Source organism: Pseudophryne corroboree, chromosome 6, assembly GCF_028390025.1.
Source record: "Pseudophryne corroboree isolate aPseCor3 chromosome 6, aPseCor3.hap2, whole genome shotgun sequence".
Lineage (NCBI taxonomy): Eukaryota > Metazoa > Chordata > Amphibia > Anura > Myobatrachidae > Pseudophryne > Pseudophryne corroboree.
Window position 1 is genome coordinate 23,498,122 of NC_086449.1, and position 25,457 is coordinate 23,523,578.

At 43.6% G+C, this 25,457-nt stretch overlaps 1 protein-coding gene across 1 annotated transcript in view; it reads left to right on the top strand.

Moving 5' to 3' along the window:
* Positions 1-25,198, top strand: part of LOC134934147 (uncharacterized) — an 86,140-nt gene extending 60,942 nt beyond the window's left edge. Inside the window, exons 4-6 of the mRNA XM_063929646.1 lie at positions 718-840; positions 952-1,120; positions 24,777-25,198. Coding sequence (XP_063785716.1) covers positions 718-840; positions 952-1,120; positions 24,777-25,039 — 555 coding nt within the window. The 3' untranslated portion in view covers positions 25,040-25,198. The remainder of the gene's footprint in view (positions 1-717; positions 841-951; positions 1,121-24,776) is intronic.
* The last annotated feature ends 259 nt before the right edge of the window (positions 25,199-25,457 follow it).

Genomic DNA, 25,457 nt, shown 5'->3' on the forward strand with positions numbered 1-25,457 from the left:
TTATCTGGTTATTCCACGTCACTTCCCAATTTCCTGGTTTTTGGAAATTGGAAACATTAAAACACAACAGGGACCTAACTACATGATACTGGTGGAGCTTCAAACTAGGGGGCCTAGATATATTGAATTTTTTGTCCACCGGTCTCCCACCCCGTAATTCGAGTACCTCATCTATTGCTAAAGGGTATGGTACTAATCTTGACTTACTCTGTCCTTGACGTACTTGTGAGCACACCCAACATTCTGTCTGGTTTAAGACCTTACCCACTAATGAGTGGTAATCACTCAATGGATGGCGGTCCATGTCGATATTAATGTTGGACTGACATCTCTGGATGTACCCATCTTCGACTATGGGGTATATTTACTAAGGTCCCGATTTTGACCGAGATGGTGTTTTTTCTTCAAAGTGTCATCTCTGGAATTTACTAAACTCAAATTACGGCAGTGATGAGGTCATTCGTATTTTTTTAGAAGTCCAAGAAAAAAAATACGAATGAATACACCATCGGTCAAATGCGGCTGTTTAGGTATGGAACACGGTCATTTACTAAACATTCGTATTTGAAATCTCTACCGTGAAAAAGCATTTGCGGCCGTGAAAAAATACAAATCGTAAAAAAGTCCTAAAAAAAAGTAGACCTGCTTTTGAGAAGCGTGTTTACATGTGTTTTCAATTATACATTAGTCACACCTGAATTTTTTGCCCTTTAAAAGGGACCCAAGCACATTTTGAGCAACTCTCACTCTGAAATGGCTGCTGCGGTGTGTACTACAGATTTCTTGTTTGCTGGGGGATACCTGAGACTGCTCCATGAGGCTACAATAAACCAGGGCCAGGTAAGTGAACATGGTCAGCAGGTTGTACAGGTGCCGCGGAGGCTGCGCAGGCCTCGTTTTTTTAGGGGGCGATTAAACTTGAACGTATTGGCCGATGATATGGTCATACAGATGTTCCGGCTAAATAGAACCAACATTTTCCGTCTGTATGACCTTGTCAAACTGGACCTAGACCCTGAGACAGCACGCTCTCGCTCTATCTCAGGCCTGCGCAAACTCCTGGCTGTGTTTCACTTTATGGCTACTGGGAGCTTCCAGGCTGTGACTGGCGATGTTATTGGTATCTCCCAGCCCACCTTTTCAAAATATTTAAATCAGGTGAGTTTAAACATACATACACGTCTATGTCTAAGTGGTGCTTCTGTTATGTAATATAACACAGTATTGTATTGATTACAGATCATGACACTCACCTTATATTTTGTAATGTCCACTCAGGTTTTGGATGTCTTGGAACCCCACATAGATGCCTCTATCTGCTTCCCTACCCAGGAGTCACAGTGGCATGCAGTCAGGGTAGCTTTCTATGAGCTTGCTGGCATGCCCAATGTGCTGGGTGCCATAGATTGCACACACGTTGAGCTGAGATCACCTAGGGGCAGGCAATATATATACACAAATAGACATATGGGCCAATCCACTAATGTCCAGGTGGTTTGTGATGCAAATCTAAAAATTATGAGTGTGGTTGCAGGTTACCCTGGCGGCTGCCGGCACTCCTTCATCCTCAGTCAGTCATCCCTCTTCGATAAGTTTGAGGACGGACAAATGCCTGATGGCTGGCTGCTGGGTATGTTCCAAGTGTGTTGTGTGTATGTGTGGTAACTTCAACCTCCTGATTTTTGTATGTTATTTACCATAATCCACATGTCCTAATGTTGCCTATATCTGTCTTTCAGGTGATGGTGGTTATGGCTGCTACTCTTGGCTCCTTACTCCATTGTCCCAACCTCATTCTCCTGCTGAACACAATTATAATAATGCACATAAGTCTACGCGGAATGTGATAGAAAGATGTGTGGGGTGCTGAAATCTAGGTTTCGGTGTCTTGATAAGTCTGTTGGGCTTTTGTTGTATAGTCCCTCAAAGGTGACTAGGATTGTGTTCTGCTGCTGTTTTCTTCATAACATGTGTTTGCGCCAACATCTGCCACATGTTGGTGATGAAGAAAACAGCCAGCAAGTAGGTGAGTTAGATACATCTGGTGACAGTGTCAGTACAGATGTAGGGAGGCAGGTAAGGCAAGAAGTGATTCGGCGTTATTTTAACGGTAAGTATTATTTAGTTATAAATAACCTTGCCTAACCACTTTTCTAAAATGTAATGTAGGTGTGAATGTTGTTTGTGTTGCGTTAGTGTTTGTTATTTATACTCTTCTTTACAGTTATACTATAATTTGAATAACTTACACTGTCACTCATTAGCACATTAAACCATACACATATTGCATGTTTAAAAATAATTTGCTTGAACACCGGCATTTTTGGTGTAACAATTGCCAAAACTTTATTGGTAACCAACGATTTGCTGCAGCCTTAATTTTTTTTGTGTGTGTGCTGGGTGCAGAGGATTGGCCTGGTTCGTTGGTCCGTGTTCTGCTGGAGCGTCTAACAGGGGAGGTAACTGGGGTCTGGCTTGGTGTGGTTGTTCCCGAGCTTGAGCTTATTTGTTGGGATGCCAACACATTAATGCTTTGGCTCAGGTTGTGTATGCTTGCAGTCAGTTGTGTATTTGCGGCAGTGTTGTTGGCAATAATTCGGGAGAGGTTTTCGTTTATGAGTTGGTTGTGTTGGATAATTTGTATGAGGGCTTGTTGCTGCCGCTGTTGTTCATCCATGATTCGGAGTAAATTGGCGAGCATTTGACTGTTGTCTGCCCTCATTTGTTCCATTGAATTTGCAATTCTGCCAACCTGAACTATCAGTCTGCCTGAGTTCCGACTGAGGCGAGGCAGATGATGGGGCAGACTGGCAAGGTATTGGGTGTGGGTGTTCAGGCAGGCATAGTGTTGCGCCTGTTGTGTGGCCCAACTGCTCCAAAACTCTTGGGCCATTTGTTGCTGGGGTGGTGCTGGCCTCAATTGGGGGCTGTGGGATGTTTGGGGTGATTGGGTTATGTCCTGCGGCGTGGTTGGCTGGGTAGGATCGATGGGCTGCAGGTGTAGTGCGTAGGTATCCTGCTGGTCACTTTCCTGCTGGGCGTCCTCGTCCATGATGGGTGGTTCTGTATGGGGTTGAATACAGCCACTATTTAGTCAATATTTTGCATTGTTTTTTTTTTTTTTCTTTACGTCAACATGCCTTACTTAATAATATTCATGTTGTAAATGATACAGAGATTGTGGCCTAAAATGAACTATGTATCTCACCTTTTTGTAGACATATGTGGCTTCTAACGTTCCATACTCAGTTGAAAAATGATTTAGGGAATTGTCGGACTCTGAGCCATAATTAATGTGCGAACACAAAGAACTCTAACAATTTTAAATGACTGCATTTACAGATTGTGTATGAACCTTCCTTTTGTTAAACACACACAATACATTAAATGTGTTTAGCAAAACACTCATACATTGTTCAAGGCAGTCAGTGTTGTGTGCAAAAATTTTACAAATAAAGTAAAACACAAATTATTCGTAAAAAATGCATGTAAATGTCTTAAGGTGGCCTATGTTTAGAACTGGTGATGTTGGCCATGCAAAACAATTGGATTATAGATTACATTTATGTTGCTGTTTCTTGCAAATTAAACATAATTCTAAATTGGTTGCTATGGGCAACATCACATCTGAAAATGTAACCACAAAAATAACGTAAAGCCCATGTGCTTGTTGTTTGTGATTATTACCAGGTTTTTTTTTTTTTTTTTCAAATACATTATTTTTGGCTGTACACAAACATTGGTGCAGATGAATTAACCTGGAGAAGGCATAAGGAAGTGATAAACCAGTGATATGTGCAAGGTGATAAAGGCACAAGCCAAACAGCTCCAATCTGTAATTTAACTGTTAGGATCTGTTTTGCTTCTGCCTTGATCACCTTGCACATATCAGTGGTTTATCACTTCATTATGCCTTATCCAGGTTAATTCATCGACCACACTGTTTTTTAATTTTGTTACAATTAACTTTTATGTTTACTCACCAGACAGCTGAGGTGATTGTGGATCCTCGCTTTGTGGACTGGCGAAAATTGCCTGTGGTGGCTGGGACAACACTGCGGTAAGGCGCCGTTGGGGTGGTGATGATGGTGCTGCAGATTCAGCCTCAAGACGGCGTCTCTTGGTTGGCCTCCTAGGCACAGTCACCGAGCCCTGTGATGGGCGCCTTAGTGGAGGGGGGTTTGCAGAAGAAGAACCTATGTGATAAGATAAACATTAAAATTTTGTGCTTCTATGTGTTTGCTGAATATGTGTTTACAGTTAAATCTTACCTGCATTCCCACCATCTGCATCACTTGGCAGTGTTGGATGTGGCCTGGCTGTGCTGCTTCTCTGGCGTACTGTAGAAATATGAAGAATGACCTTATGAACATACTTTTTTATAACAATGTTTTTGCAAAATCCTTATTGTGATGTAAACATATGTGGAACCTGATGATAAGTAAACTAAACGATGATTATGCTTTTCTGCCTGACTTCATTGGGTGTGTATACTTTAAATAAGAAACAATTTCACCAAATAATCCATACACAAAGGCTAAAAATGCACAATATTATAATGGTTAAAATCCAAACGACATAGCTTGACCCAACCACAATATTGCACGCCAAGGTACCAATTTAAAAACAAACAAGAAAACACTAGCCACAAATATCTGCACAAAAATGTAAACTGCAAAAACAAATATGCATGAAAAACACATCAAACACACAAAGGACAACCCACAACAACACACAATAAACATAAATCCTATGAAATCTTTATAAAAAAACACTTTGCATAAAACATATTCATCACACTTCTTTAAAATACACCTACAAAGATTTACTACTGATATCAAACACCAGGAAAAGGCCAAGGCAACCAGAGAAAAAAAACTATACAAAGGAAAAAAAAAAACTTAATTGATATTAACACTACATCAGTCCTGGCCAACCTGTGGCTCTCAAGATGTATTAACACTACACATACCAGCATGCCCTGCCACAGTTTTAGCATTCACTAATAGCAAAACTGAGGCAAGGCATGATGGGACTTGTAGTTTCGCAACACCTGGAGAGCCACAGGCCTGCACTACATCACCAACACATTAGAAGAATTAACAAACTGACAATCACAATTAGCTTGAAGAAATTTCAGACAACAAAGGACAAAACACAGATGTTTACATTTTTAATTTAAAAAATAAAACTCACCATCCTGCCTTGGCCGGTCAGAATCCCGGACATGAGTCGCACCAACCACTTCTGGCGGAATGAGTGCACGCACAGGCTCTTCCCAATCACGGTAAGATGCACGGAAGGGGTGTCCACCCTGGTTTGGCGGGCTGATTTAGCCTCCTTGGCCATCTTCGCCTTGACACGGCGCTTTATGTCGTAAAAACGCTTACGACACGTGTCCTCGGTCCGCCTCACCACACCCTCACTATTCACAGCCGCAATGACCTTCCCCCACAGAACAGACTTCCTGCGTGATGACACCTTTGCAGCATCATGGCCAAACAACTGCCGATGATGCCTCATCAGCTCCCGCACCAAAGCCATATTTTCAGCGTAGCTGAATTTTACATTGCGTCCAGTCTTTGTAGCGGTGCGTGGCTGCGGAGCCACAACACCATCACTATCACTGGAGGCCGCAGCAGCAGCCACCCCCTCCTCCTCACTAACCTCCTCCACCTCACTCACCTCCTCCCTCTCACTCACCTCCTCCACCTCACTCACCTCCTCCACCTCACTCACCTCCTCCACCTCACTCACCTCCTCCCTCTCACTCACCTCCTCCACCTCACTCACCTCCTCCCTCTCACTCACCTCCTCCACCAAACTCACCTCTGATTGGGACATAATCAGGACAAACAACAAATAACACTGAGAAAAAAAAACAGAAAACACACTCCTCCACTACCACTACACACCACACACCAAACACTCACTCACTCACTCACTCACTCACTCACAAACAATGACAATAGACGTGAAATAAAAAACAATGACAAAAAAGTAGACAAACTTTTAAATAACTACACAACAAATATGACAAGACTACTTACACACACAGTACAGCACACAACAATCGCAAATAACCTCCTCAAATCCTCCTCAAACGCCAAAAAACTCTCCAACTCCTAACACACCTTCCTCTCTCCTCTCCACTAGCTAAACCCACGAGGTGCTGACGGTTTGGGGCGTTTTTATAGTAATGTGCACAGACACTCCTCCATCACGAATCAAACCAATCACGGACGAGTGACAAAAACGAAACTTAAAAAAAAAAACGCGGACGTGAACGGACAAACACTGCCGTGACTAAAATGTGACGCAGTCGTAAAAAAACCTCATAACACGGCCGCAAAACCACTAAATCGGCCGCATTCTACCTTACAAAACTACGAATGACATCGACACGGGAAAACACGAAATTGAAAAATACGACAGCTTAGTAAATTAGTCGTAATAAATTCAAAAAGTTGCAAATTTACACTTTCGATGTCATTCATGTTTGAGCTTTAACCTCATTCTAAAAAATACGAATTTTAGTAAATATACCCCTATGTTCTCACAATTTCTACAAATACAATATTCATCAGACAATAACCCTTCACATTGCCTCCGAGCTCCATGACTACCAGAGCGCTTACTGATACCAGCCTTTACTCGAGTGATGTGCTGCTCCTGAGATCCTACAAATTCGTACTCGCCATCAGAACCCATTCCAGATCCTTGCTCGACCTCTCTGGGACCCTCACCAAGACAGATTGTCCTGATTAAAAACAGAATTACTAGCAGAACCGGAAATGCAGTCTCTTGGGGTAGATCCATTTTGTTAGGGGGAGAGGAGGGAGATAAGAAGGAGGAGAAAAGGAGAAATGCAGTGGGAGGTGAAAAAAGAAAACTGGTTCAACAACCGCCTTTGATCTTGTTGTTCTCCATGCTCAGGTGCCGTCTCAACAGTCCTGCCTCTTAGCTTTCCCGGAACAAACACTCTAGTGATACGAGGTTCTCTTCACCTTGTTCTTTCACACACAGTTCTCTCCGGGTCAGCGACCTTCTTGCAGTGGGACGAGTGGACCCAAGTTTCTCTTTAACAAGACTTGATATGGTCCTTCCCACCTGTCTAAGAGGCAACCTGAGCGTAAGAAATTTCGAATCATCACATAATCCCCAGGCTCAATGTCATGACAATTACTGTTCGGTAGGTCAGGAATCAGCAGCTTTAGATTTCTTTGTTGATTTCTCAGCTGCCGGTTCATCCTAACCAAATATTTCACAGTCACTTCGTTATTACATTTCAAATCATCCTTGGGGTCTATCATTACATGAGGTTGTCGACCAAAAAAGAATTTCAAAGGGTGATAGGTTAAGCGGTGACCTGGGAGCGGTTCTGATGCTGTACAACACTAGTGGCAAAGCTTCTGGCCACAGCAATCCAGTTTCAGCCATCACTTTGCTCAGCTTATTCTTAATAGTGCTGTTCACTCTCTCCACCTTTGCACTCGCCTGTGGTCGGTACGGAGTATGCAGCTTGCTATTAATTCCCATCAGTTTGCACATGACCTGAAAGACTTCACCTGTAAAATGGGTACCCCTGTCACTTTCAATCATTCTAGGGATACCATATCTACACACAAATTCCTGCACAATTTTCTTTGCAGTGAATGTAGCAGTATTTGTGGCAGCAGGGAACGCTTCTACCCAATTTGAAAATACATCAATACGAACTAACACATATTTAAAATTCCTACAGGGTGGTAACTGTATGAAGTCGATTTGTATTACCTGAAAAGGTCCGTCTGTAGGAGGGATATGGGATGGCTCTGTTGGTATTGTCTTTCCAATATTCTTCCTCAAGCAAGTAAAACATGTCATTGCTCTCTTACCCGCATGAGAAGAGAATCCTGGCGCACTCCAGTAGGCTCTTACCAGCTTGCACATACCCTCTTTACCCAGATGAGTCAGACCATGTGCCGCCTCAGCTAAGCTTGGAAGATATGCTCTGGGGGCTACTGGCTTACCGTGTCCACCTGTCCAAAGTCCTGAGGACTCCTGACCATACCCCTTCGACTTCCAGACCGCCTTTTCCTGTAGGGAACACAAATTTTGCATTTCAATTTTACTGTTGTGTGTTATCAGTTGTGTGAAGTAAACCATCTCTGGATGAGAGAAGAGAGGGGAATAATAGTAAAAAAAAAAAGAAAATGTCAGGTTTGGAAATGTCAGGTTTGGAAATGTCAGGTTTGGCATTCACCAACAGGCTGTCACACCATCATGCATATCGGTGTCTGTACACGGTCCCCCTTCACCAGTATTCTCATTCTCCACCCTTTGTGCATGACCAGGCACACTGCAGTAATACTGGTGTCCTTGTGCTGGTGAGATATACTGGATTTGGGCAGAACTCTGACGGACCGAGTAGGCATGCGGCGTTTGAACTGTAATCGGGTCCATGTATTGTACCCTCCTGTCGGTGAACGTAAGATGAAAAGGAAACTTGTGAAGAAAGAAAAATCACATAGAGGTTAGTAACAGATAAGTTTATAGAGGCAAAGAGGATTTTATAAAATTTGACAACTGGATTGGGCACTATGGGGAATGACTTTTCTACTAGGTCTACTCCCCTAAAAAAAAATTCTATGTGTGTTGTATCTCTACTGGGACTATCCGAGCCATCAATCCAGTGTCTTGTCCATCCTAAGTTCATAGGGAACCCGGTATCTGTGAGATAATTTCCTCTACCTGTGATGGACATGAATCTAGAACAGTGAAATGCAACATTAGTCTTTGTCGGATACTAACATACTTTGCAATTCCTGATCGGGAGCACATTATGAGGGTGATTCAGAGTTGTTCGCTCGCTAGATGCTTTTAGCAGCATTGCACACGCTAAGCCGCCGCCCTCTGGGAGTGAATCTTAGCTTAGCAGAATTGCGAACGAAAGATTAGCAGAATTGCGAATAGAAAATTCTTAGCAGTTTCTGAGTAGCTCGAGACTTACTCTGCCACTGCGGTCAGTTCAGTCAGTTTCGTTCCTGGTTTGACATCACACACACGCCCAGCGTTCGCCCAGCCACTCCCCCGTTTCTTCGGACACTCCCGCGTTTTTCCGCACACTCCCAGAAAACGGCCAGTTTCCGCCCAGAAACACCCACTTCCTGTCAATCACACTCCGATCACCAGAACGATGAAAAAACTGTGTTACGCCGTGAGTAAAATTCCAAACTTTTGTGCTAATTTAATTGGTGCAGGCGCGCTGCGTACATTGCGCATGCGCAGTTTGCGACTAATCGCTCCATAGCAAAAAAAAATAACGAGCAAACAACTCGGAATGACCCCCTATATGTATTTCATATCTAACAAAGCTCCTGTTTAGTTAATCAGGGGCCATTTCTGCTAGAGAAAGAAGCAAAAGTTTAGAGGCCTCATCTTAACCCCAGCAAGTTCTGTCAAAAGGGTAAAGTTGCATTTATTCCTGTTCTTCCCATTAGCCGAATCTGTGTTTTCTATGTGTCTCGTGATTCCTTACTATATGTCCCTTGATCCCGTCTATGTGTTTAATAATGTGGCTTGTTTTTTCTGTCTATGACTATGTGTCCTACTACTCCTACAATCTCTGGCAAAATGTCCTTTATTTCTACAAATGTAACATATTCCTGTTCGTGATGTACCACCAGGGGTCTGGGGTTTTGGCTGATGGAGCTTTCCTTTCAGAGCCTGTAGACTTACTGTCATCAGCTTCTCCTCCTGTTGTTCTCTGTGCCTAGCAATATTCTTGTGGTGTTCAATTGCGCACTCTCTAAGGCAAGCTACTGTGACCCCTCTCCAATCAGGCAAAGATGTTTGCACCCTGTCCTTTAATGTCTTATAGAGCCCGTCCATTAGCACAGAGACAGCCACCTCCCTGTAATTCGCATTGTTCCCTATATCCGATACCCCAATGTATTTATACATTATTTGTAGAGCCCGATGGAAATATTCAGATGCCATTTAATTTTCTCTCTGTTTTATGGAGAAAATTTTTCTCCACTTAACAGTAGTGGGGAACTACAACTCTAGTTGCATGTTAATTCGCTCCACGTTCTGATTGTGTTCGTCAGTCATAGGACCATCCGACTCTAATCTACAATCAGTGATACATTTTTGGGTGTCAATATTAGGGGGTAGGCACGCTTTCAAAAGTATCCGCCAATCTTTGTTTGCCGGTTCATATGCATTACACAAATCCTTTACATACTTCTGACATCTGGCTAAATGCTTCTGGGGATCGGGGAATTCAAAAATGATTGACCGAAGTTCTGATCTGGACCATGGGCAATACATTGCATTATTCCTGGTGAGGATTACTCCATGACTATCGGTTCCCCCATTGGGAGTTACTCTTTCCAAGACAGGATGTAATCCTACCGTTCCATTCCTAATCTGCTCACTGTGAGGTGTTAATGTCTCTGTGTAATGAACAGTCTCACACTTACCGATGTCTGTTATCTCACCAGTCCGTTCAGTGGGGGATACTGTTACTGCTCTTACTGGTTGGACAGGCCCCACCTGAGTTTCCTGCAAGGTGACTGCCTGAATGAGAGCTGCGATTTGGCTGGGTCCTTCATCTTCCTGTGACATATAACCTTGGAGAGACTTCAAAACAGGATACAACTTGCAATAGTTAGGGTTAATACATTGCTCTTGCATTCTTCCATCATTTACAGATATACCATTGACTGTAGCCATCTTTTACCCTTCGACCTGTGTCGGTAATGGTGTGTCCGTGCCCTTATTCCTGCTGGGTTTGGAACTTGCTTTGTGAGTTTGTTCCCTTTGCACCTCCCCCTCTTGTTGCCACAGGTTTAAACAATCGTTATGTCTGATCCTTTGTTTTCTGGATTTAATCAGACATATTTTACTACCTACATTCTGCAGTACCTCTGGTTCAAAGCTGCCCACCCTAGGGAATGATACCCTATCTTTATCAGTCATACGTACCCACTCATTGCAAAAAGCCTCCATGTGTGAACCATATTTTTCACACATAATAAACATTGCGGACCCTCTCGGCCGCAATCCTTCAGCCTGAACCCTAGCTACCATACGTCTCTCACTTGAGCAACTGGCTCCCATAATTGTGGGCCTTTTCCCACAAACACCAAAATACTCAATGCAAGCAGACGGTGAAAGTTCTCCGAGCGCTCTTTACCCGCTCTCGCCCACGTTGGCCAGTACTACGATACACTGTCAATAGTGGATCGCGATGTACCCAACCTAGGGCCCCTAACTGGCTTCTATTTACTGGAAGTTTTTTTTAGGAGTGACTTACCCTTTCCAGTAAATATCTACCGTTGGAGATTTTCCTGAGAGAGACCAGCGAAAACTCCCTATGCACTTGTACACAAATCACGCTTGCGTATACTCTACACAGTGCTGATGATACCGCGATTTTACGCAAAAGCTCGTAAAGGGGTATCAAGTTGCGCTATGTATAACACCCAATCGCACAGCGTATAGGTACTTGTTACCTATCCGCTGTACGACCACTGGAATCGAATCACAAGCTGCGAAACCTCAGCCGGAGCGTATCAAAAAAACTATATGGGTCACAATTCACAATTCCCTACCACACTCCTGTGCAAGTCTCCTCACGACTTGCATACTATTCTATCTATATTAACGTGAGTCAGCCGCCTCACGCCGCCAAGCCTCCACTCACTTGGTGTACCAACGACGGGATCCCGAATTCCCGGGTTCAAATCCTCTCACTCCACTTTCAGCTCACACAAATACACAGTGTTTTTCTGTACAGAAAATTTCCACTCTTTCTGATTGTGTGAAGCTTTGCTCCGTGTCCCAACACCTCATTAAAAAAAATAAAAAAAATATTTGGTTATACATTTCCATCGATGGAGGGAAACCATCTGGTTCTCCACCATCGATGGCAGAAGTATTCTACATCGGCTGTAAACCATCAATGATTTTGAATCATCGATGGTCAATGGCCATTCCTATGGCTGAGATGGCTGAGCTGATCTCTATAAGCCAGGAGACCAGGCCCACAGACTCCACTGCTCCTGGTAAGCTACGCAGTGTCCTCTCACTCATTAAACATGGCTCCTCTTCCCTTCAACTGTCACTTCTCAATGGCTCTCCTCTTTACTCTCTCCAGCATTGGAGGACCTGTGACCCCTCACCTCGCGTGCCATTCGCTGTCCACACACCTTTGTCCGGGTGTTGCCTGAGGGCCATTATTAACCCCGCAGTGGCTTGGAATAGTCTTCAGCTGCACACAGTTCTAACTGAGCGGACTGTCACACTCTCCTCGGTGAGGAGCAACATACAGTTCTCACACCTCTCTTCTGTGAGGAGCATAGTCTGTGTATATTTATGAATTTTATTTCATCTACCTTACTTATATTAATAGAACTAATCAATTATATACAGTATTAAAGCAGATTGACAGGCTGGGGTGCTACAGATTCATCTTGGGGTTCTTCTTCCTGTCATTAAGCTGCCATTACTGAGTGCTCTTACCGGTGTTCCTTGGCCACAAGGACTATGCATCAACTGTAGGAGGGAAGTCATTTTTCACCACCACCTCCACCACTGGTCCCGTTTGTCATGGGCGTCTGCTGCAGCAGCAGAGTAACAACTACAGGTAAATATACAAGATGAGCGGTCTCCAAGCGCTGCTTTTGAAATCCTTCTGTCCTGATGATCCTCAAAGAGATAACAACAATATGGCAACAAATGCTGTACTCTTCAATATTTCTATTGCTGTAGCCTGTTGTTTTGCTAGAACTGACCTTTCTTCAAAACAATGCATTCACATAAAGGTTTCTTTCATCACCTCTTCTATGTACCGTAGTAAATATATAAAATATCCGAAAATTGGAACCCAGCTTACCTTATGGATAAGCCCTATGTGCCTCAAAAGGTATCTTTATCCACAAGGATCTCCTCCACGTTCCCAAGAATAAGTTCCACGTCCACTTTATGTTAAAAAATTTATTCTAACCACAAGCATGTGGCAAAAAACAGTTTCAAAAAGTTTAAAAATGAACGAACATCAAGGTACCCACTATAGACAGGCAAGGCCACTTCCACTTACATCCCTTAGATGGATTTAGAGATAAAGTATGATGCCACCAAAATGGTGGGTATCCACATAAGCGGTAGGGTTCAAGCCTGGGGTCCTTACACAATGCACCAACGCGTTTCAGATGTAAATCCTTCCTCAGGGTGTAATTGTAGAAGTGACCCTCTCGGTCCTTTATACACACTAAACATTATTACATGATCATGCCATCCAATGGGGATACAGTACATCTAAATTCATCTTTATATACAGTAAATATACCCCAAATAATACATATAAACAGATCTCCAAACGATGATCATTAGTGTATACATAAATCCATATTCTTAGTAAAAATCATTAAAAAATTCATAACTTCATGGTAATTGGTAATAAATAAAGTCCGGTTGATAATCCAGATGATCAAAAATATCACATATTGATATCATGGCTCCCGGATTATCACGTCCATGTATTAACAAAGTCCAGGTTTACTAATCCTCCCCTTCCTTTATGATGTCATCACTCATTCACCGATGTTTCAGTTTGTTAACTTGGTTACTATGGAGACCGCACGTACTGCACGTATCTCCCATGTTCCAGAGAGCTCCTTCCTGTGTTTGGAGCGCATACGTCACTTCCTGTACGGCAATTCAGGCCGGGAAGTGTTCGTCATTCATTACTTCCGGACTTTGAAACGCATTCACGGAAGTAAGTTCCTAGCTGTCGTGGAACGCATCTAGTATCACTCGTAACGCATACAGCATCAGGGGGGAGAAATAAACAGGAGATTAATGGGATATTCTGATCACTACAATCATTAGAAATAACCATACATATTATCAATATAGCTGCATTATAATATTAAGATCGTTGCACATTAGAACTTTAAAACTCTAATACATAATGCTAAGCTTGCAAAGCAATACATATCAATTTAAACCATATAATAAACATTTTTTTAAAGGAACCATTTAGTCTCAAAATCCATATTGAGACCTTTTGGATGCAAAGTTTTTAACTCAAAATTTTTTCTCATCTCAGCTCTAGCAAGTCTCGCCTCATCATCATTCCTACGCCAATTTGAATTGACGCATAGAATGGCACAAAAACTAGTGAGATGGGAAATGTCACTATTATGAACCTCTTTAAAATGAAGGAAGACATTATGCGTGTCTAGACCATTTTTAATATTACGAGTATGCTCCGCCATGCGGACCTTAAGCATCCTGGTCGTCCGTCCCACATATTGCGACCCACAAGAACATTCTAATAGATACACAACGTTCTTGGTGGAGCACGTCAAGAATTCCCTAATAGGATATACCTGTTTAGTATATGATGATATATACAACCTCATTCTTCAAATTTTTAGCCCTTCTATAAACAAATCTGGGAATGAAGGGCTAAAAATTTGAAGAATGAGGTTGTCAGTAGTGTCATATCGGTCCCTAGGATGCAAACTAGGATCAAGTCCAAGGGGTTTTACCGTTGTGGCTCATGTAAGATGTGTCGCTCTTGTGGGGACAAAAGAAATAAAATTACAGAGTATATATCATCATATACTAAACAGGTATATCCTATTAGGGAATTCTTGACGTGCTCCACCAAGAACGTTGTGTATCTATTAGAATGTTCTTGTGGGTCGCAATATGTGGGACGGACGACCAGGATGCTTAAGGTCCGCATGGCGGAGCATACTCGTAATATTAAAAATGGTCTAGACACGCATAATGTCTCAAGAAAAGAAAAAGAGGCGCCCGTGACTTACAACCTAGATGAACTTCCTGATGCCGCACAATATGGAAAGATGGGGAAGCTGTCAACCCCCAAAAAATAGCAATAACAAGAAAAAAGAACCAAAACGTGCGCAAAAGGAAGAGCCAATCAAAAATTATTTAGATTAATTATTATTTTTATTTTTATTAAATATTATTTATTTGCAATTATTACCAAATAAATTAATTATAAATGTATTCCTTAGAGTGACCACAATAGGATATTGAAAATAATATTAAAATTAATAAAATAACACAATCATGAAATATATAACCATCTAGTTAATTAATTTCTCGTATATGGTTTAGTATTCCAGGAAACCAATAATGGATACAAATATATAGAACCCTGAAAAACACTGGCTGGCCAGCCTTAATTAATATTTAATAAATTGTGCACAAAAATGTATCAAAAATCAATGAAATATACAAATGGAAGATGTATTGCCTGTAGGATATCATAAAATTGCATATAAAATAAAAATAAAAAATAAAAACTCAGAGTTCTTCCAATAACGATCTAAACTGGTAGTGGTTAGCCGTTATATATGTATCCAAAAGTCTCGTATGGCTCATTAGCTCTTAACCTCGTACGGCTGCTGATGTGAATAATAAATGTTTGAGCAAATGAATAGAAAACAGTCCCGTCCTTTTAACCAATATTATTGAAAAGTCTCGATAAAGGCACCTATCCTTAAGCAGCCGTTAGTGTGGGCAGCCAATGCCGTAGAATTATAGTCCCATATTTAAGATGATTAATATATATAAAAAAATATATAAAATGAGATACTAAAACAAAGTCCCAAATCGCTCAAATAGCCCCTAGCCTAGTGAGGCCATAGGTGTAGGTGGCTAAAATGACGGGATAGTGTATAAATAAATGAGACCCCGTCTCACTCGTAGCAATCTCACCCGTGCCAGTGAATGCAGAAGCCGTCTCACTTGTAGCAATCTCACCCGTGCCAGTGAATGCTGTAGCCGTCCGACCGACCGGATATTCACCGGACCTCCGCCGTTTCCAATCCACAAGCCGTTCTGTGCTGCGCTGCCTGGATGCTCCTCCGACAGCGCAGCTGGGTAATCCTTGGGCTGGGATGTAGTAGATGGAAATATCTGTGGCGGTTTAGGGCGGATTAGGGCTGTCGGTGATCTCCGTTCGTCTCCAAATGACAGAGAGATGGTATGTAACAGTGGATCACTCCAAAGCCGTTCAACCTAACGCGTTTCTCGACCGTAGGCACTGGTCGTTTCATCAGAGGAAGTGTAATCGCATAATGTCTCCCTTCATTTTAAAAAGGTTCATAATAGTGACATTTCCCATCTCACTAGTTTTTGTGCCATTCTATGCGTCAATTCAAATTGGCGTAGGAATGATGATGAGGCGAGACTTGCTAGAGCTGAGATGAGAAAAATTTTTGAGTTAAAAACTTTGCATCCAAAAGGTCTCAATATGGATTTTGAGACTAAATGGTTCCTTTAAAAAAATGTTTATTATATGGTTTAAATTGATATGTATTGCTTTGCAAGCTTAGCATTATGTATTAGAGTTTTAAAGTTCTAATGTGCAACGATCTTAATATTATAATGCAGCTATATTGATAATATGTATGGTTATTTCTAATGATTGTAGTGATCAGAATATCCCATTAATCTCCTGTTTATTTCTCCCCCCTGATGCTGTATGCGTTACGAGTGATACTAGATGCGTTCCACGACAGCTAGGAACTTACTTCCGTGAATGCGTTTCAAAGTCCGGAAGTAATGAATGACGAACACTTCCCGGCCTGAATTGCCGTACAGGAAGTGACGTATGCGCTCCAAACACAGGAAGGAGCTCTCTGGAACATGGGAGATACGTGCAGTACGTGCGGTCTCCATAGTAACCAAGTTAACAAACTGAAACATCGGTGAATGAGTGATGACATCATAAAGGAAGGGGAGGATTAGTAAACCTGGACTTTGTTAATACATGGACGTGATAATCCGGGAGCCATGATATCAATATGTGATATTTTTGATCATCTGGATTATCAACCGGACTTTATTTATTACCAATTACCATGAAGTTATGAATTTTTTAATGATTTTTAGTAAGAATATGGATTTATGTATATACTAATGATCATCGTTTGGAGATCTGTTTACATGTATTATTTGGGGTATATTTACTGTATATAAAGATGAATTTAGATGTACTGTAACCTTATTGGATGGCATGATTATGTAATAATGTTTAGTGTGTATAAAGGACCGAGAGGGTCACTTCTACAATTACACCCTGAGGAAGGATTTACATCCGAAACGCGTTGGTGCATTGTGTAAGGACCCCAGGCTTGAACCATACCGCTTATGTGGATACCCACCGTTTTGGTGGCATCATACTTTATCTCTAAATCCATCTAAGGGATGTAAGTGGAAGTGGCCTTGCCTGTCTATAGTGGGTACCTTGATGTTCGTTCATTTTTAAACTTTTTGAAACTGTTTTTTGCCACATGCTTGTGGTTAGAATATATTTTTTAACATAAAGTGGACGTGGAACTTATTCTTGGGAACGTGGAGGAGATCCTTGTGGATAAAGATACCTTTTGAGGCACATAGGGCTTATCCATAAGGTAAGCTGGGTTCCAATTTTCGGATATTTTATATATTTACTACGGTACATAGAAGAGGTGATGAAAGAAACCTTTACGTGAATGCATTGTTTTGAAGAAAGGTCAGTTCTAGCAAAACAACAGGCTACAGCAATAGAAATATTGAAGAGTACAGCATTTGTTGCCATATTGTTGTTATCTCTTTGAGGATCATCAGGACAGAAGGATTTCAAAAGCAGCGCTTGGAGACCGCTCATCTTGTATATTTGTGTGTTTAAAGAAGTGGTGTTCTTTTGGACGGGTGCCAAGCTGCAGCTAGAGCGCAAGTCATTGTTTTCACTTTTTTTCTGTATAACAACTACAGGTATGTACAATGAAGGTACATAATTATCATCTTCCTCAATAGGGCCCCTGAGACAAAGGGGGGCCCACACTGCACACAGTGCACCCACCGACGGTACTTACCTTGCAGCTGCAGAAAGGTAAGTAGCATTCTGCAGGAAAATGGAGTCTGTATAATTTGCTGGGAGTCCCTTTTTCAGATCACTTTTGGGGTCCCGGGCCAAACCAAGTCCCAGCTTGGGGTCATCCTCAAGGTCGGATCTCTGAGTGAAAAAAAACAAATCTTGCGTGTTTTTTATTTTACCAGGGCTGGATTAAGGCTTGTGCGGGCCCCAGGACAACTAAATTGTGGAAGCCACCCTCCTATGTGGACCACATAAAAGTACCCCTAATATGACCACAGTGCATCAACTCCTCCTGTGCTTTCTTTGACTGCTCTGATTGCATACAGCACAGGACAAAGCAGCTCCCGAGTCCTTTCATTAGTAGCATGGATGTAATGTATCATGTCCCACTGATGAGGGGAATCGGGAACCTCTGTGCGCTGTGCTTCATGCAATATGAGCAGCGGCAACCCATCACAATTGCAGGGTCAGATTACCCTGTGTGGGGGCCCCCTTTGTGTAGGGGCCCTAGGACGACCGCCCCTGTCGCCCCTCCCTTAATCCGGCCCTGCATTTCACACTGGGAATGACTGGAAATTAATGTTATTGATGATAATAATGGTGCAGGAACAACATATCCAAATTGCAAGATTTTTACCTGTTTTTTTAATGAACTTTAAAAATAAATCCAAAACCGAAAACCGACCCAAAACAATGAGGGTGGTTTTGCCATAACCAAACTATGAGGGTCTGCATACATCTCTGATTAATATTGGTGGCTGATAATGCTTCTGCCTAGCACGAACATCAGCAATGCGTGCAATCATGTATTAAGCCCACAGCGTCCAATAACATTTTTGATGATAGTCAGAAAGCTGTGCCTAAATGCACCTTGGGCAGGACCGGGCTGGCCATCTGGTACTACTGGCAAATGCCAAAAGGGCCAATGGCCTGATGAACGAGTCCAGCCACACAGAGTGTGAGGCTGGTGAAGCAGTGCAGCCTTACGACCCTCTACTCTGCTGCCCATCTTTGTCCTGCATGCAGATAGATGGGGCATTCTGCAAGGCCATCCTCCCTGACTAATTGTACCCACTTTTGAGCCATGGATGCACCCCCCACTTGTCATCTTCAGTCGTGGCCATTCCCCCTCGGTCATGGCCATACCTCCTTATCACACGCATGCGTGCCTGTGGTTTGCATGCACAGTGACATTCCAGAACTGTTTCACGGCACCAATCAATCCCTGTCTGGGTAGTTTTAGGCAGGGCTGTAACTAGGATGGTTCAGCCAGTGCCATCTCACAGAGCGTAGATGCACTGTAGGAATAATCTGATGCCATGGTGGTGTTGCTGTAGTATGGGGTCGGAGTTGGGGGTGGTGGTGTTGCTGTAGTGCGGAAGTGTTCCTGTAGTGTGGGGCTTGGGGTGGTGATGTTGCTGTAGTGTGGGGCTTGGGGTAGTGGTGTGTTGCTGTAGTGTAGGTCTGGGGGTGATGGTGTTGCTGTAATGTGGGTCTGGGGGTGGTGATGTTGCTGTAGTGTGGGGCTTGGGGTAGTGGTGTGTTGCTGTAGTGTGGGGCTGGGGGTGGTGGTGTTGCTGTAGTGTGGGGTTGGGGATGGTGGTGTTGCTGTAGTGTGGGGTTGGGGTGGTGGTGTTGCTGTAGTGTGGGGCTTGGGGTTGTGGTATTGCTGTAGTGTGGGGTTTGCAGTGGTGGTGTTACTGTACTGTGTCTGGGGTTGGTGGTATTGCTGTAATGTGGGGTTTGGGGTGGTGGTATTGCTGTAGTATGGGGCTGGGGCGTTGGTGTTGCTATAGTATGGGGCTGGGGGGTGGTTTTACTGTAGTGTGGGGCTGGGGGTGGTGGTGTTGATGTAGTGTGGGGCTTGGGGTGGTGGTGTTGCTGTAGTGTGGGGCTTGGGGTGGTGGTGTTGCTGTAGTGTGGGGCTTGGGGTGGTGGTGTTGCTGTAGTGTGGGGTTTGCAGTGGTGGTGTTACTGTACTGTGTCTGGGGTTGGTGGTATTGCTGTAGTGTGGGTCTGGGGGTGGTTTTAGTGTAGTGTGGGGCTGGGGGTGGTGGTGTTTATGTAGTGTGGGGCTTGGGGTGGTGGCGTTGCTGTCAAGTCAAGAGATGTAATTGTGAGGATACGGATTCTCAGATCACTCAGGTAAACAGTTTAGTAAAGTGGCAAATGCCCTTTATTGTAAATATACACACACAGTACACTAAAACAGTAACTATTACATGCCAGGATGGTATCTCACTTACTAGGTCCCCACAATAGTATAGGATAACAGATGTATGAGGGAGTATCTATATAGCAGAGCCACCAAGTCTGCACTCCCAGGAAAAGCTTGTCATCCAGTGTCCACAATGCGTCCATAGACGATCCTCACTCAGCACACTGGCAGCCTCATCCTCAGTGCACGTCCAGTAGCCTTTTTGGAATGAAAGGATAACAACAATGCTTCTAGACAAGCTTGGACTGGCCCACAGGGGTACAGGGGAAACCACTGGTGGGCCCCACTGCCTGGGGGCCCTCCTCCTGCTCTAAGGATCAGGTTCTAGACTGTGCACTTGAATTATACATTATACATATGTTACCTTATACTGGACAATAGTGTATTTTCTACAGTGCATTGTGTTATTAATCTGTTATTAATCTGGTACATTATCATGCATGCAGCAGCTGAATTTACTGTATATATGGTTAGTCAAACCAATGAGGTGGCAGGTCATACCACCTCAGCAGACTGGCCATACCCCTAAACATGGGCCCCTACCACAGCATTCCCCCGGTGGGCCCTACATGCCCCAGTCTGACACTGCTTCTAGGCCTCAGCACACTGGAAGCGCTATCCTACCAGTAGCTTTCAGAAGCAGTACACCTCATTCCTCTCAGGTCAGGAACTCCACACTCTCTGACCTTCTGTGTAGATTTCTCCTCACCAGAAGAGCCCACTCCTCTTGTTATACCCTCCCCTGTCTTTTCATCACACAAGCTGGTCAGTCAGGAGGTCACATAGGACTGGAGGCGAGGTGTCTGGGCTCCTGTACACAATGGGGTGTATAGGATCAGATTACCTGCAGCTCCATACAGAAACTGTTTACCACTGAACCTACTCCTCCGAATCACATCTGATTGTACAGCTAGGGGACTTACATTACCCCATTAACTGAATTAACTATGTTACTAACACTCTGGCATACAATCACACACATTGAACACAGTATAACCAAATAAACTGCATATTCTTAATATAACAGATAAAACATAACTGTACAATATAATAACAACACAATACAATACAATATTGCCTAGCATATAACTAATAACATATCGGCAATTAGTGGAGTCCATGGTTAGGACCAGGGCTAGGAAAGTAACCGCATGTATTTCACCACTGTGCGACACGACGCGCCAGCTGTGTCGTCACAGTCATATTCAAAGAAAAGCTGGAAGTTGATACACAGAACAAGTATATGTCCCTAGACATGTCAGCAGCTGGAGCTGTATCTGAACCAGAGTCTACCAGCATGGAAGTTCAGCCACAGAAAAGATCTTCTGCAAGATCACATATCAGCAAGCTAACCAAGAGGTATAATTAGGAATTCACAAATATAGCATTCAGTGAGTCTCAGGACATCCAGAAGCTAAAGTAAAGATCTGACCTGTGTGAGTGGAAGTCCAAGATAGGCAAATTGACTTTGCAAGATTTGAAAGTCATAGATGAGGAAAACATCAAAAATCTGCACAGACTCCATATTGCCCCTCCAGGGTAGCTTCGTTCCCTGTATCAAGATGGACACTGAGGCTTCATTCCCTGTACCAAGATGGCTACCGAGGCTGCTACTGAGCATGTGTGGGACTATCTTGTATTCTGTGTGATAGTGCCACAGTGGTAGACAGTAGTCTACCACTTAACTCCAGAGAGACCTGTGTTGATGAGATGTATGACACCCCACTCCGTTCTAGCTCTGCTCCATCTAGTAATTGGGCTGTGCATAGTAGTACTGAAACTCTGCCACATCATTAAACCTGTACACACATAGATCGAACTGTCACACCTATGGGTTGGGTTTTGCTTGGGCAGGCATTTGTAGGTGGAGCTGACACAGAGAGAGTATAAATGAAGTGAGGAGGCTTTAACCAGGTATGGTGCATGGATGTTGATACATGCACTTAGAAGAATCTTTGGTGTTCTAGCAGTGATAAGCCCAGAGGCAGATATAATAAGAATATAATAAGTCTGTGGATCACTGTAGATTCAGTATGATGAATAACGAAACCAGGTTACCAACTGGAACGGTGACTGAATGGAACCAAAATGATGACTGGAGTGCTGACCGGGCTAGATCCGGAATCTTGACACTGGTAGACCTTAGACATATTGCAAAGTACTTTTAGAATTTACCAGACTGGGACTGGAACAGAGCAATGCAGAGTTCTTGGAAGTTATCAGACTGGAACTGGATTATAACAAAGTCACTGGGATGAAGGAGCTCAGCACAGACCTGTTGCTTCCTAAAGGGGGGTACTCACGGAGCGATATTCTAAGCAATCTGACTAGATTGCTTAGAATATCGCCATGATCGCTCCGTGTGTAGCCCCCTCGGCGATAGCGATGCGCGTCCCCGCACATCGCTATCGCTGCTGCTAGATTGGCCTGCATGCAGGCCAATCTAGCGGGTCGCTCACTTCACACGCTGGGTGAAATGAGCGGCCCCCCCGTCTCCCCCCGCACGCTCAGCACAGATCGCGCTGTGCTGAGCGGCAGGAGAGATGTGTGCTGAGCGGTTCGCTCAGCACACATCTCTCCAGCATCGGCCCGTGGGTACTGGGCTTTAGTAGAGACTGTTGTACTGAACAATTTGTTAATCCCAGGAAGTTCCCTTTATATCCTTAAGTGTGGATTCATTGGAATCTGCAGTCAACTGATGAAAGGAGCTCCAGGATTGGGCAATGGAGGATCAGCTGATGGAATCCAAGATGGCAGTGCCCATGTCTAGACTTGGAGGGAAACTCTGACTAGGCCTAAACACCAGGAAGTAAGCCTAATGGAGAATGAACACTGAAATAATAAAAGACAGCGCTGTGAAGCGCTATGCACAGAGACAGCGGCCGCTTCAGGAGACCTCATGCGGGATTAGCGCCGGTGGACCTATGGGAGCGATGTGTGGACACAGCACGCACGGGCCTCTGCGCCAGCCAGGACAGACACCACACAGGTAAGAAAATGTTTTTAAAAGTCCGGAGTGTGACACGAACAGGCTGATGGCTGCACATATGTAATAGGACTTCTGGATCATAAACCCATAAGTCTTCTCTTCACTGGGACAGCTCTTCTGATAAGAGTGCAGAGCCACTACTGAGTCTTCTCATCATGAGACACAACATGTCCATGATACAGATGAGGGGACTCAGGAGCTGCTCTGCACTGTATGTACTGTGATTGCAGAACACAGAATTAGAAGCATTCTCCACGGGAGGCGAGTACACAGAGGGAGGGGGTTTTACTTTGTAGCATATTGGGAGCACTGTGGAGGGCCGTCTTAACAGCAGTGTAGGCCCCTGGGCAAAGCACTGGGGCCCCTACCCATCCTCCAGCAGTAGAAGTGGCGGGTGCTATCAAAGGCAGCTTTGATGTTCCGCAGACGGTAGAGGGTGTTCTATCTTCCGCTCAGCATGAAGGACCTGGAGCAGTAATTTCTGCTAATTACTCCTTTGCTGCACAGATGGGGCGGGAGGGAGAACACTAAACTGTAGAAGGGGCATTGGACTGAATGAAGGGGCCCTGGTACATGACTTCAAGGGTGGTAAGGGGTGTTTAATACGTAGGGGAGGGGTGGATAGTGGAGTGCGCTTAATATTCATCATTTTCTGGTGGGAGGTCAGCTTGCCTGACTCCAGATATCTCCACCTCCTGGAAATAGATTTCCTTGCATTTAATGGGGTAAAACACTAGGGAGTCCCACCTTTTAGGAGGTACTGGTGACTTGGGGATCAGAGTTCAGGAGCCAGAGAAATCCACCAATTAAAATATGAAACTGCATACTAGAAGTGTAGAGCTGGAGCAGGGACCAGCTGCTGGAAGGCTGATATCTCTGGTTCTGGGCATAGTAGAGACAAGCTGTCAGTGTCCACTGACACGGGAGAGTCTCAGCTTTTGGAATACACTTTCAGAAAAACTCTAGATCAGAACCCAAGATTTCTGGCTGAGAAGATAAATCAACAGGCTCGGATGGGGACCACTGCTTTGAAATCAGGTATCTCTGGTTCCCCAGGGCCAATTTTCAAAAACCTGGTACCTCTGGAAAGAGGAGACCCTCAGCTATCAGCCAAGGGCCTTTATACTCCTGGGGCTCTTATGAAAGAGCCCATTGAGCCCACACGAAAAAACGGCCGTGGCACTGTGGGTCATATGGGGTGAAATACGGGATGTGGGCACCGTAGGGCAAGATAAGGAGCATAGTGGTGGTGGAAGGTCAATTTTATTGGAGGTAGCCCCCAGAATTTAGTTGCCCTGGGACCCCACAAGACTTGATCCATCCTTGTTTTGGGCAGGGGCCCTGGGATACTAGGTGGTGACCAATGTGAAAGGGCATACTGTATTTCCATGTTAATTTTTGGAGATACACCCATAGTTTGCAAAACCACTGTAACCTCTGTAATGCCCTTCCCAGGCAATTGTTTAGTAACTTCGGTTTCTTTAACTCTAATTCTACATTTTTTTTTATACTTCATAGTTATACAGTATATCTGCTTAATAAAATATTTAAAATAAAAAAGAGAATTTGCTAAGTAGTTGTACTGTTCCATATCTTTGCACAAAAAAGAAACTGGTATGACCATCTTTGTCATCTTCTCTCCACAGATGGGGAACTTGGGGTAATACTTTAAAATGTAGCAATGGCCACATTGAGTCATACAAAGCCAAAGTGGAGGAGAGTCAGGGCAAATGGAGATGACACGGCTCTCAACAACATCATGGTGCAGTGCTCCAATTGCCAACGAATGGAGGTGCACGGAGGCCCTTGGGGGACATATGGAGCTTGGAGCAATACTTGCTGGTTCGGCGTCTGTGGGATTAAAACCAGGGTGGAGCCACCTCAGGGAAATGGAGATGACACCGCTCTTAATGACTTGGAGATGTATTGCTGTTCTGAGTGATGATGTACCACTCCCAACTGTCTATCTCATACTTCTCAATTCGTCCCATCATGGATAAGTCTAAGCTCATACCAATTGTGGTGGGTTGATGTTCTGAGATGTCCCAGATAACCAAAACTAAATAAAAGCCTTAACAAATAATATAAGTACATTTCAGAATACATTGTTGAATGAAAAAGTATTTTAAACAATTGTTCTCTCTAGTGTGATGACATAACTAGTGGAGCGAACAGGGCAAAAAAAATAAGTAAAGAACAAACTTTTTGCTTAACTGGGAGACTCAAAAAATGTATATATTGAGCAACTAAAAGAATGGATTAGTCTTCACGGTTCTGATTCCGAGACGGAATGCAAGTGGAAATGGTGGTTTAACATTCCGCACATTCACCAAAGAGTATCTGTGAATGCATCGAGTCAG